Source organism: Triturus cristatus, chromosome 2_1 (genome assembly GCF_964204655.1).
Source record: "Triturus cristatus chromosome 2_1, aTriCri1.1, whole genome shotgun sequence".
In the NCBI taxonomy this organism is placed as follows: Eukaryota; Metazoa; Chordata; class Amphibia; order Caudata; family Salamandridae; genus Triturus; species Triturus cristatus.
This window is the reverse complement of record NC_140581.1, coordinates 1,017,697,721-1,017,711,838: the sequence shown is the minus strand read 5'-3', so window position 1 is coordinate 1,017,711,838 and position 14,118 is coordinate 1,017,697,721. Positions and strand designations below refer to the sequence as shown.

The 14,118-nt window shown below is 46.9% G+C and overlaps 1 protein-coding gene across 1 annotated transcript in view; it reads right to left on the bottom strand.

The window, feature by feature from the left end:
* The window catches only part of MTAP (methylthioadenosine phosphorylase), a 392,892-nt gene that overhangs the window by 237,344 nt on the left and 141,430 nt on the right, over window positions 1-14,118 (bottom strand). The window contains exon 3 of the mRNA XM_085634967.1: window positions 12,941-12,999. Coding sequence (XP_085491093.1) covers window positions 12,941-12,999 — 59 coding nt within the window. The remainder of the gene's footprint in view (window positions 1-12,940; window positions 13,000-14,118) is intronic.

The window sequence follows — 14,118 nt, the reverse complement described above, 5'->3', positions numbered from 1 at the left end:
TTACTCCTTTTGAATCTGATCTAGTACGACCATTTGCAGCCCTAAGGCCTCTTTCAAGGCACAACGCCTTAAATTGGATTGCAACATTTGACCATCTTTTAACAGGGGGTAAATCAAGCCTTGGGATTCCCCATCTAAGGTCCTGCTCTATTGATAACTCCTGCACCTCGTTACCCAATGGTTCAAATGTAGTGTTAAAATCCCCTGCTACAATGGGAATAATATGAACGGGAAGATTTTCTAATTGTAGGTCCAGAGATGTTATAGTCTCTGAGCTTTGTCCTCCCCTCTGGCCCCTAGCATACACATTAAAAATAGCAAGGGTACTCTCATTAGCCCTACTAAATTTCAACACTAAAATATCTTGATCAGGGGATTTTAACAGTTCTACACAACAGCCTAGGTTTTGCCGAACCCAAGTCACAAGGCCACCTACAGGACGCCCTTTAGGGTTTTTTTTGCAGGGATGTAAAAGTTAAGGTATCCAGCCCTAAAAACAGGATCAACAGCCCAGTACTCCTGAAATAGACAAATGTCATATTTGTCAATAAAGTTGCCCCAGTCAGGAGACAACATTTTCTGAACAATGCCTGCAATGTTCCATGATATCAAGGATATTTTGCTACCACTATTAGGAGTATTTTGTAAGGGCTTTCGCCTTTCTACTGCCATAGGATTATTTATTATATTGCCAAAGGAGATCATTTGTTCATTTGACCTATTACAAACAGATGCCAATATTTGCTGGTTACTCGTGGAGGTATACGTAAAGACTCGGGCACTAGTACAAGCAATTGTTTCATCTAGAGTTCTGTCTCCGATCAGCATGTTTTCATGGGGGTGTGTTCGAACAGGGTAGTTATCACTCCCCCTATGTCAATCACATTCCTCCAGATCGGTTAAGGCGATAAATCTATTTTCTAGCCTAAGATCACTAGAAAAACTTGAAAGTGCCCTCCTACCAGTAGCTATATTTAGGCCATTAGATGATTTTAGCGTCACATTTCGTCTTAGGGATCTGGAATTACCGATAAAAAATTCCAATGTAAGTGGAATTATACCAGAATCCCTTTTCTGAGGTGGCAATAGGTTGGCAAGAACATTAGGTAATACATACATAGTAGCAAAATTAATGACAACACAATCTCCCCCAAATTTTTTCTCGTTGTTTCCTAGCCATGGAACACGTCTGGCCATTATAATTTCTCTTGCCAGTTGATGTTGGCCACCCACTCCTCCAATGTTCATGTTCCTACTAAGCCAATGTAATGCTTTATCCATCAGCGCAGTTGTGGACTCTACTTGCCCTGGTCTTAGATGGGGGAGATTGGCAAGAACAAGGACCAAAGGAATGGCTTCTCTGACAAACGGGAGCCCTTTTCCTGGGAAGGTTTTTTTTACATTCATAGTAGGAGTAGGCTCGATAAGGGGAAGTTTGTTATTATGTACATTAGAAATTTGGCAGTTTTGGGTAGGCATAGTTGATGATGGAATCATAGTGTGAGTGGAAGAGCCTGCCACCGCTGAGAGGGGCAAATAATCACCATTAGAGGGAGCTTCCTTCATTAACACAGGCACAGAGCGCTGAGGTTGATCAGGGATTCTTGTTTCCGACAACACCAGGGTAGAAGGTTGCACAATTGTTGTCATGGCGCTAAGCTTCGCTTCCAATATAGAAAGTCTATCTTCGATAGGTATCAATCTGTCAGTAATGGGGGCCAGTATAACATCAAGTTTTTTCTTTATTGCTGCCCAGAGTTTGTTAGATAAAACCTCCACCTGAGGCTGAGACTGGGGGCCCGAGCCAGATTTAGTAATTCGTACCGAAGTCTGTTTCTTAGATCGTACAGCGGGAGCCGGGCCCCCGGCTCTTGTGCGTCTTGTCTGGATTGAAACCAGGGGGGAGGGAGAGACCTCTACAACCAGGGGCTCTTGGATATGAATTAGGGAGGTGGACACACAATGCTCAATAGTGTTTGGGGGGGAAGTCATAAGTTCTGGCAGATCGACTACATCCCTGGGAATGCCTGGTGATTTTTGTTGTATTTGTAAGTCTGGGGTATCAAGGGTCTCGTGGATGAGGGCTGTTGTCTTATTCCCTACCCCCATCGACAAGCGCCTTTCGGTTCTTTCTATTTCTTCAGTCAGGACATTAGCAGCTCTGACTAGATATGAGTCCAGGGTTGCCCCTACCACCCCATTTGGTTTAGCTCCAGTGGTCTTCTTTTTCACCATGGTTACACCTAGCAAACACCACTAAGCACAATACCTTGTCTTGACGCAGATCACAGAGAGCAGGCCCAGCCCGGCCTCTTCCGGCCCCAGACGGCCCGCCCTTTGCCCGGGCTTCGCCCGGCACCGCCCGCGCGCGGTCCCGCGACGCGGGGGTCAGGAAGTTGTTTAAATCGCCTCCAGGTGCGGGTGGTGGGCGGGAGCCTCCGGGCTCGGGAGCAAGGGCGCCTGGGTAATGTAGTCTCCCTCCAGACCGCGGCCGCGAGATTGACAGACGCGGCGGCGGGAGGGAGACACGAGCACACCAGGCAGGAGAGGCAAAGAACACCGCCAGGAGTCAAGGAGCAGGTACACAGGTCACCACGCCAGCAAACCGGCACAAAGATAGTCCCCACTCTGCCGAGGGTCAGGAAGTTGTTTAAATCGCCTCCAGGTGCGGGTGGTGGGCGGGAGCCTCCGGGCTCGGGAGAAAGGGCGCCTGGGTAATGTAGTCTCCCTCCAGACCGCGGCCGCGAGATTGACAGACGTGGCGGCGGGAGGGAGACACGAGCACACCAGGCAGGAGAGGCAAAGAACACCGCCAGGAGTCAAGGAGCAGGTACACAGGTCACCACGCCAGCAAACCGGCACAAAGATAGTCCCCACTCTGTCGAGGGTCAGGAAGTTGTTTAAATCGCCTCCAGGTGCGGGTGGTGGGCGGGAGCCTCCGGGCTCGGGAGCAAGGGTGCCTGGGTAATGTAGTCTCCCTCCAGACCACGGCCGCGAGATTGACAGACGCGGCGGCGGGAGGGAGACACGAGCACACCAGGCAGGAGAGGCAAAGAACACCGCCAGGAGTCAAGGAGCAGGTACACAGGTCACCACGCCAGCAAACCGGCACAAAGATAGTCCTCACCACAGGGATGGATCATTGTTCTTGTACCCAGTAAATTCAGGTGCAGAACATTGGACCTCTCGTTATTGCACAGAAAGGAATTCCACACAAGATTTGTTCTTTCCACAGTTCTCGAGTAGGATCCATGCCTTTTATGGGTACCTTGAAAGTGGGCTGATTAGGCAGAGAGAATGTACACCATGAGGCACGAGAGCAAGGAAAAACAAAGCTCCTCCACCAATAGATGGCTTCTGGATGACCTCAATAGTTGACATGAGTGGGATAATTGGGAACAATGTTCCAAATATTTCTTTACATTTTACAATACCAATTCTGGTACTTCTTGTTAAACAATTGCAAAACGGATAATGCTTCTGTGGCCTCTGGCAGAAAGAGAAGTGGGGAGTCTCCTGTTATGTGATGCCAAGGGAGAGGCATACAGAGAAGAAAGAAATTAGCTTTCTCTCCAGAGTGTCTGCTACCTGAAAGAAATGTAAATGTGGGCAATTGGTTAATCAGCAAATCTAAAGGTGGCTTAGTGGCTAGAATACAGTTTAGGATGATGGAGTCACATTTTGAGGCTTCATGGTGATGTAAGAGATAATTGTAGGGTGTTTTTGCTGAGTTCTGGAGTGTGTTCTTCAATGAAAAAATAAAATATAGGGAGTCCTCAATTGCAATGTGAACTACAAGGCCCCCTGCAGGACATTCCACGGACCCTTTGTAGTAAGTAAGGCTTTCAGCTGCAGATGTGATGAGAGATGGAAGCCCCTTTGGGATTAGGAGAATTTTATGTGCACTTTTCTGGCCCACTGTTCAATAGAAGGGCTACCTGCCACAGGTCAACAGGTAGTTAAGTGGGGCAGCCAGCCTTTGCTTTGTATCATTCTTCTGGGTCTCTCTGGGAAGGAGACACTCAGCTCCACCCCACTTTCCTGCTACCACCAGACAACAAAGACCATGGCTGGACCAGTCTAAAACAACTGCTGAAATACACAACTACTGCCTGCAACTTTTATAATACAATGATGTGGAAACTTTCAACCAGTGTGCCAAGATTTCTCTACCAGAATCATGAGGCCTCCACTCCAGTGGCAACTGAGAAACTCTGTGCTCCATGGTTGAGGGAACTTCGCCAAATGTCTTTGTCAGGTTTGAGACCAGTAACTCGAGGAGTTTTCTGATGGCTGCCAAGAGAAGCTACCTTGACCTTGCTTTAAGGGAGAGAGCTGGCCGACTGCTTAGGAGTAGCACTGGTGGTGTCCTTGCATGAGAAAAATGCTGCTCAGAAGAAGGGCTCCGAAGGAGGTGAGGAGGGAAGCACTGAAGCCACTCACTGCAATTAAGGGAAGGACCTGCCCTGCCATGTCGATGGTGACACCCAACGAGCCCTAAAGGGTCCCTACAGCGTGTTTGAAATAGATATAGTCAGAAACCCAATGATGCCGTGGAACTTGACCCCTTTATTAGAGCGGCTATAGTGATCAAGCACTAAGAATTTTCAAAGTACAAAGAAGACCGACATGGACTATGAGAAGAAGGCAGAACTCATTCACAAGGAAGGGAATGATTACTTACATCTGCAGAGTTCAAGTGAGACCCCTTATAGACTGCACCCTTCCTGACGACCCCAGAGGGGGACGCAGAGACTGCTGTCGCTTGCACTGAGGATTCCCTTGAGAACTGTTTCACAGTTAAGTCTGGAATGAACAGTTTCAGGAAAGTGTTCCTTCTACAGTAGCATCTCCACAAAAGGAGCAATGGGATTGCGGGACTGGTAGAGCAGAGTCAAATGCTGGGATTTAGTACTGAGTGGAGTGAAGCATTGATGAAAACGAACAGACTCCTGAGGCGGAAGCCGGGAGAGCTAAGACTGTATTTTACTGTGTGATACTGTGTTTTTAATTGTTAAAAAAGCATACCTCACCTACTACATTCTGGGCAGCCTAAACAGCGGACCCCCGCTGCAACGAAACCCCTCATTCCTGGTCGCCGATCCACGAGGGCGAGGCGCAGCTCGGACACGCCCCCTCGATCGGCCACGCCCCCAAGCAGTTTAAATAGCGCGCCCAGTGCCCTGGCGCCGCGTTAAACGAACAGACTCCTGAGGCGGAAGCCGGGAGAGCTAAGACTGTATTTTACTGTGTGATACTGTGTTTTTAATTGTTACAAAAGCATACCTCACCTACTACATTCTGGGCAGCCTAAACAGCGGACCCCCGCTGCAACGAAACCCCTCATTCCTGGTCGCCGATCCACGAGGGCGAGGCGCAGCTCGGACACGCCCCCTCGATCGGCCACGCCCCCAAGCAGTTTAAATAGCGCGCCCAGTGCCCTGGCGCCGCGTTAAACGAACAGACTCCTGAGGCGGAAGCCGGGAGAGCTAAGACTGTATTTTACTGTGTGATACTGTGTTTTTAATTGTTAAAAAAGCATACCTCACCTACTACATTCTGGGCAGCCTAAACAGCGGACCCCCGCTGCAACGAAACCCCTCATTCCTGGTCGCCGATCCACGAGGGCGAGGCGCAGCTCGGACACGCCCCCTCGATCGGCCACGCCCCCTCCTACGTCCTGATCTCTCACCATTTATCATGTGTCTTGGTAGGAAGCGCAGCGGACGAGCGCAGCGGGAGCGCCGTCTGCGCGCCGAAGGCGCGCCTAAGGCAAGCCCGTCTGCGCCCGTCATCGCCAGACCATCGCCTCTCGCCAGTCCCCCTGTTCCAACCAGACTACTGCCTATACGATATGGTCGCAAGGAACTCCTTGCCTTGAATACTAGCCAAAGCTGTTCCGACGCCAGTGGCATCCTAGGCCACTCGCCACTCCACTGTGCCCGTTGCCATTTCTCCACCAGCTTGCCCGCTCGAGTGTGGGACAACTGCACTGCAACTTCTACCCCGCCCCTGACGATACTACATCTCAACGTCAGATCCCTCTCTAAACACCACCTTGAGGTAAATTCACTTCTACAGGAAGAAAACCCAGACGTCCTGTTTTTGTGCGAAACATGGCTACGAGACGGCATAACTACCATCCCCAACCTGGCGCTCCCTGATGAGTTTCACTTGGCCACCATAAACCGTGAAACCCGGGGTGGCGGCATCGCAGTCATCTACAAAAGGAACCTCACTTGCTCCTTTATCAAAGAACCGCTCCCAGACTGCGAATGCGCTCAATTCAAAATTAGTTTCAGTCCCCAGTTTACGCTATCCGGCCTTTACATATACCGCCCACCAGGCCAGGCCTCAAGGTTCATTGATGCTCTCCTCGAAACTTCCACGACACTCATTACCAAATGTGCCAATTTCACCATACTAGGTGATCTTAATTTGCATTTTGACTTGACTAATGACCATACCATCTCTAGCCTTCTTGCTGATCTTTCTGCGCTTCAACTTAACGCTTTAGTCTTCGCTCCTACCCACATAGCAGGCCATACCCTGGATCCGATCCTCACTAACATCCAAGAGGCAGTCACTGATATTCCCTCCCCAATGGGATGGACAGATCACTACCTCGTTAAACTATTGGTTCCTGCACCTCATCGGCAGTTCAAAACGGAATCCAATAAACGCCTTAAAAGACCTTGGCATAAGCTCACCACACCCGCCTTACATAAAACCTTAGGTGACTTCCACTGTGAAACTCATCAGGAGATTGATGTGGCCTACGCCTCGTTTACTACCTGGATCACCAATGGCCTCGACACTCTCATCCCAGCTAAACTGACTAAAGGACGCAACACGCCCTCCAATCCATGGTACAACGATACCCTCAAAACGCTACGCAAGGATTGTAAAAAAGCTGAGCGCCAATGGAGGAAAAACTTTGATAATCAGGATAAAACAAACTATTTATCTAAACTTAAAATCTACCATAAAGCCATCAGATCCTCCCGCGCCTCATTTTATGCTAACAAAATCAGCTCCAACTCTAACCCAGCTGAAGCCATTTTTAAATTAGTCAAAGAACTCCAAAACCCCAGGGCACCTTCTCCTAAAATCTCCTCCAACGAACAATGTGAGCAGCTTGCCATATACTTCGTTGAAAAAGTTCAAAAAATATACGCCACCTTTCTACAGAACTCCCCTCATTCCAGACAGCCTGCAACTTTAGCCCCCAGCCGTATTCCTCTCACCCAAATTCCCGCCATCTCAGCCGCCGAACTGAACATACTTTGCAGGAAGGTAAAGTCTGGTTCCCCCGCTGACCCTATGAGCCCCTCTCACTTCCTGGACTCACTGGAACTTTTTTTATCCCCCATGTTGGACATTCTCAACCTGTCCTTCTCCTCGGGCTCTGTACCCACTGCCTGGAAACAAGCGTGGGTATCACCTATAATTAAAAAACCCTCCCTCGACCCTTCCAAACCGGAAAGCTACCGTCCAATATCCCTTCTACCCTGGCTATCTAAGATAGCAGAGGCCCATGTCAACGGCATTCTCTCAAAACATGTGGACCGTCACGGAATCCTGGATCCTTCCCAAAATGGCTTTCGAGCGGGCCATAGCACTGAGTCTGCCTTATTGGCCACCACCGAACATCTCAGGACGATCCTGGACTCCGGACAAAGTGCTGCGCTTATTCTATTAGACCTCAGCGCAGCCTTTGACACGGTGTCCCACGACATCCTCTTGGCTCGTCTAGAGGAGGCCGGTGTGACAGGCCTTGCTCTCTCATGGTTCCAATCCTTCCTAAAGGACAGATCATTCAAGGTGTCAGCCCCCCCATTTATTTCTAAATCTCACCCCATAGCCCAAGGAGTCCCCCAGGGTTCAGCGCTGAGCCCCTCCCTCTTCAACTTATACGTCCAGCCGCTTGCTGAAGTGGCCAAAAAGTGGGGGCTTACGCTGGTCTCGTACGCCGACGACACCCAGCTTGTCGTCACCCTCTCTGAAAGCCCGTCCACTACGGCATCCAAGTTCAAAGAGGGCATGGAATCAGTGGCTCATTGGATGACGGACAACTACCTCCAGCTTAATGCCGGGAAAACCGAGGTGCTACTCCTCGGCCGAAACACCTGCCTATGGAATGAGCACTGGTGGCCGTCATCCCTTGGCACCATTCCATCCCCAAAAAAATGTGTAAAAAATTTGGGAGTTTGGATGGATGCCAACCTCAGCTTCCAGTCACATACTAAAATGGTGGCAGCCACCTGCATTGGGCTCCTAAGAAACCTCCGGCCCATACTCGGGCTATTTGACCCTAAAGCTCGCCAGCTAATTATCCAGGCAACCATATTGTCTCGCCTGGACTATGCCAACGTCCTTCTATTGGGAGCAAATAAAGCTGAGACGGCCAGGTTCCAACGCATTCAGAACACGGCGGCCAGAACTCTGGTCGGTCTCCCACGTAGATGCTCAGCCAGAGCCACCATCCGCAAACTGCACTGGCTGCCCGTAGAACAGAGAGTGAAATTTAAAGCTCTTATCACGATCTTCAAGATCGTCAAAAAGGGAAATCCCCCTCTGCTGCGAAAGCTGGCACGACCATATGTCCCTGGCCGTGACCTTCGCTCCTCTAATCAACTTCTTCTGACAGTTCCCAGAATCAGACTCAGTCGCATTGGCGGCCGTTCCTTTAGCGTCCTAGGGCCCAAACTATGGAACGATCTCCCACCCAGCATCCGCTCCATAGACTGTCTCCCAGTCTTTCGCAAAGCTATAAAGACCCACCTCTTCCCCGCTTTCTAGGGTTCTTAGCCTTTCCCTCCACCGCTTTTTAGGAGTTTGCTTGTTGCTAGCGCCGGGACACCCCATTGCTGGGGTAGCTGTTGCGCTCTACCAAATCTAGAAAAAAAAAAAAAAAAAAAAAAAAAAAACAGCTGTGCTTCAAATTCAAACCAGTCCTTAAAATAATCCCCCCTGCTTTCACCCAACTTTCAGCAGTTCAAATACTTTCGGGTGACACTCTTAAAATGCTGTCTGGTGCTAGTCAACCTTGCAAGCTCATTGATTTCACCACATCTTTTCTTAATGTCATAATCTAGGTTGACAATTCCCACCTGCTTGTGTTGTCCCTATTCTCTAGAACTCGTGCACTGGAACACACATGGATGTTGCCTGTCCTTAAAGTATTCAATTTTCGTTAAATTGTTTTACAGCTTTATTTAAAAAAAAAAAAAAAATCCTGAAAAATGCTGTGCTGAATAATAAGCATTTGAACCATTGCCCACCTATGTGGGTGCATTAACATTAAACCTTATATATACAATAAGAGAATACCGCTTAGTTTGGAGGAATAGAATGTGCGCAATTTATGTTTTACAATCTTTTCTTAAAATGCTGAGTTTCTGATTCTACTTTTTTCTCCAGTTAAAGCGATTCCTTGTTATGATCTTCGGGACAGAAAGTGTATGTAATCATTTCTTTGCTTTCACATCCTTTTTGCTTCATTGTCAAGCCCTCCTGATTTAAAATTTTGTAAAAATCACCTAAAGAACAAAATATTTGTATTATTTTTTTATATTTGTGAGCTAGATTGTTAATGCTGATAACATGTGTCAAAAGACGTGTATATTTATCTTTCTGGCTGTTCCCCTTAGAAAGATTGAATATTATTTATTGTGGAGCATTGGTGGTGATCGACCCGATTGTCACTACACTCATATTTGAATTTGTGCTAAATAACTTATACACCAAGTTTTATTTTTAAAAGGACAGTCAATTGTTTGCACGACTTCATAAGTAAGAGACCCCTATAAAATCAGATTGGCATTGATGTTAGTTTGTGTTTTGACACTGCTGCACTATTACACAGGGCCAGCAAGGTTCTAATGACGAAGAATATTTCCAAATGGCAGTCAGGGACCAGCTCCAAGGTTTGGGTACCTATACTTCCCAGCAGCAGCACCAAAGATGGTTGAGAAGGTCCATGGCATCCAGTGAGTGACACTGTAGCAGAGATGAAGTGACATTCCTTCTTATTAAATGACGCAATCAGTTAGAATTCCCCTAACGGAAAAATTAGAAGGAAAGGCAACAAGAACTGACAATGCCAAAAGGTTTGGCTTTGTTTAGAACATTCAGAAACCCCCCTACACACAGGTAAACTTATATCACACATACTTCAACAGTTCAGACTTAAAGGCACTTAAACCCAACAGGTGTACAGGCTCAAATACAAAGTGACTAACAGATTTACATGCGCTCCTGTCACACACACACACTTTCGCTAGTCTCTCTCTCATATATAATGGCATTCATCATCTTTATAGAACCTGATTGTTAATTAGGGTGTACAGTAGATGAACTCCCACAAAATTAAACATTCTAGTACCTAGGAAGTAAAAGCTGGTTTCACTGAGGAATCCAGGGCTTACTACAAGTAGCATTTCACAAAAGTGACATGGTTCTGTCTAAGAAAACGCAAATAAGGATTTCAGCAGGATAAAAACAACATGAACACTGAGAAATAAAACAAAGTAAACACTTAAAACAAAGTAACATGTAACGATTAGATTGAGCATAAAAGGGCATTATTCAGTTAAGGGAACCAGGAGCTAGGAAGTTTTAAAGAAAAAGCAAAAGGTTTCTATGGAAAACAATGGGGATCTCAAAAGCTAATGTTGGTAATAGGGCATAAGTGACCGGGTCCTAGGCTCCTTCCCACGCCGCCAGATGGAGTGTAGATTAGGTAAACATTTTAACCTTCAGATTAAGGGCCTTATTTAAAGTTTGCCGGAATGGAAGCTCTGCGGTAAATCAGTGGTGCTCTCATAATGACAAAGTCATGGTTCCCTCGCTCTATTTGGAGTTATGGCAAGCGCAGGTTTATAATGATAGAGCCATCTCTGTCTCCGTTAGTATAAAACTCTGACCAGCCAATTCAATCGCCAAAAGGGCTCCAGGTCACTGTAACGAGTGCAGGGTGACCATCCCTCACTTCCACTGCTAGTGTCTGCCATACTATGGGCCTGATTCGGAGTTCGAAGGTGTTACCTTATGGTCTGGCAGGCAGTCCTTTGGCGTTCCCACGGAGGTGCCTATTAAAAAGGCACCGCAATGGGAGCACCCAAGCCCGTTCCTGCATGGCATTGACTGTGCAGTCCATGCCGTGCAGGAGAGAGGGTGCATGCAGACATGGGAGCACACCATGTGCCCCCCTCGGTGGATCCCATGGCCCTGAGGCAACAAGGGGCCCTGAAGGGACCCTTAGTTTTTTCACCACCACAGTTTTCAGCCTCACTGCCATGAAAACTGTATCAGTGAGGAAACTCCAAATATGCTTGGTGGTGTCGCAGCAGCACCGCCAAGCATATTGGTGCCTCTGACTTCCGCGCCACCACCAGGGATCGTTGATCCCTGGTGGTCCAACCACCATAGTTGTAACCGCCAGTGAAGTGGTCCCGGACCATCACCGCACCTCCACCGCGAGTCTGGCGGTCCGATGGACCGCCAAACTCAAAATTAGGCCTTTAGTTTGGCGGAGGTAGGAAGATGTAGAATGAATGCCACTTGCAGAAAGAATACTCCCTATGCATCGGGTCATTTTTGGGAAATAAACTTTGGCTTTTCTCTAAGCAAAAACGTTTGCCATGGTGCCTGCATGGCAAACTTGAAGGGCTTTGAAGAGAGCTGCCGCAGCAGCAGCTCCCTTTGCAGCACAGAGATCAACTCTGCCAAACAGGAGAGGAACACTAAATAAGGCAGAGGTCCTACACCTGGTTGGTGGATGCCATAGCCTCTGCCCCTCGGTGAAACAACTGCCATGAGTCTCACTTAGTTTCTGACGTGGAAGTAAATTGAAATGGCAATTTCCTTGCTTATTTTTAATGCTTGTAGCTATTTTTGCAATAAATGCATGTTAGACTTCTATGCGCTATCCCAAGTGTTTGTGTTTTCTTTTACACATTCAAAAACAATATAATTGCAGACATAAGTGGTGGGACAGACAAACCGACAGTGGGATGAATGAACTCACGGACAGACAGAGAAATGCCAAATGTACGACTGGATGCATAACTGATGTGGAGGAGACGCAAGCTTAAGTGATCCCAGCTGCTTGGTAAATACAATTTGAGCTAGAGAAAGTATTGGAGTGTTCAATCTGTGGCATTTCCCAGGAGAAATAAATGGTAGGTGCCAACAGACATGCCGGTGCCCATACAAAAAGACCAACGAGCATGTATGCCAACAAACCTGCAACACAGACTACAACGCAGGTATGAACCCACTTCTACAGACGTACGCGTTCACATACTAACAGTAATTTGGAACCCACCTACAGAGATCACATTCATGCAGATATCTAGGTACAGAGACAAAACACAAACAGACACAGAATCACAGAAAACACACACAGGCAACAATGGATAGTTGGCTAGTCAGAGAGGAGCAAAGAGCTGGGTTCATGAAACCACGCTTATAGACATCAAGGCATACCCAAACCAACACACAAATAACCACCCATCAACACAGACTAACAGACACACATGCACAGGATAGAGGTAAGGTCTGACAGAGGCGCATACGGATAGTTAATTAGTGCTGGGTGTCCCCGAGTAAAATAAATAAATACATTAATAATAACAACCAAATAACAATCATTTTTGCATGCCGATATAAGTAGAGATGTTTTAAATCACTACTACATTTTAGTCAAAAGAATCTCATTCTAAGACTCCAAGTTCACTATAAAGCTTGGAGGGGTCCTCCCCTTCCATTTGTGTATGGGGTATAGTGGGCAATTTATTGCTACATGTTGTTATTTTATCCTGAGAGCCTAGGTGTCACCTAAAATGAGTAATTTTGTGGCAATTTATTAGTTATCTTTTTGCCTAACAAAAGTCAAAGCTACACTTGTAACAACATTCAGAGAGCTCTCACTCACCTGGCCAGAAGAACACAATCCACATTTTTAATCTTCCCCAATATCAAGGCATCCGAAGGCTGCAAACACAAAACAGATGGGACCGTGTTACCATGTTATACAGTCTCTGCGTTGTACATAATACTATGACTAGTAACAAACAGACAAATAATCCTTGGAAAGGAGGTCAATTAATAACTAATACTAACTACAAATAAGGGCAGCAAAAAAACAGATAATTGCATATTAAACAAAGTAACTTTTACTTCTCCCACGCCGAAATATAACTCAAGCTTGATGGTTCCACATCTGAACCCTTGGCCTCTATAAGACATCCCACAGATGCTGAAACAGCAGCTGCCCAGCTCGGTGCTCCTGTGGCAATCTCCCTTCTATTAACCAACAGGAGACATCTGACACTACCATAAACCCTACAGTAAGAGCACTTTGTTGATGCGTTAATAGACGGAATCCATTTCCCAAAGCCCAGGCCACAATTTGTTGTGATAGGGTTTCCCACCAGAATATCGAGGAAAAATAGTGTGGGACCTAAATATTGAGAACAAAAATATTGTGAAGGTAAGTATAGATAGATAACTAAGGGTTTACTATACTTAACTTTACATATAAGCACCTTGACTACATATACATAGATCTTCAAGGTTTATAGATATTTTGGTTCATCTATGTATATGCCTCAACATTTTGGCCTCACAATATTTTTCCCTCCATTTTTTGACATACAATTTTTATTGAGCGCTCAACAGGTGTGATAAGGCAGGTCGAGGTTGGTTAGTTCAGCACATATCTCCTGTCGGGACATCTGATGATAACATGAAGACATGCCAAGAACGAGTCCACACTCCACATCACGCGTAGTGGTGGCCTGACACTCATGAGAATGTCTGTGGAATGTGCTCAAGGTAGGTTCCTTTGAAGCTTGCCAATTAGGACTGTGTGTGCATGTGAGATGGAAGGCAGAGGCGGGGAGAAAATATACTGAAAAGAATCATCAGGAATATGTGCAATAAAGGAGGTTTTGTTAACAGACCGCGTTCTTTGCTGGCTAAAGCATTCCAGACCCATCACATAAGGCAGTCTGGGATGGAGACGCCGTCTGATCAACAGGATGCGGTTTGAATCCCTTTGCTCAGCTCGCTGTGTTTGCAAATGGATTGAGCCCTGCCGCCCTTTCTGTT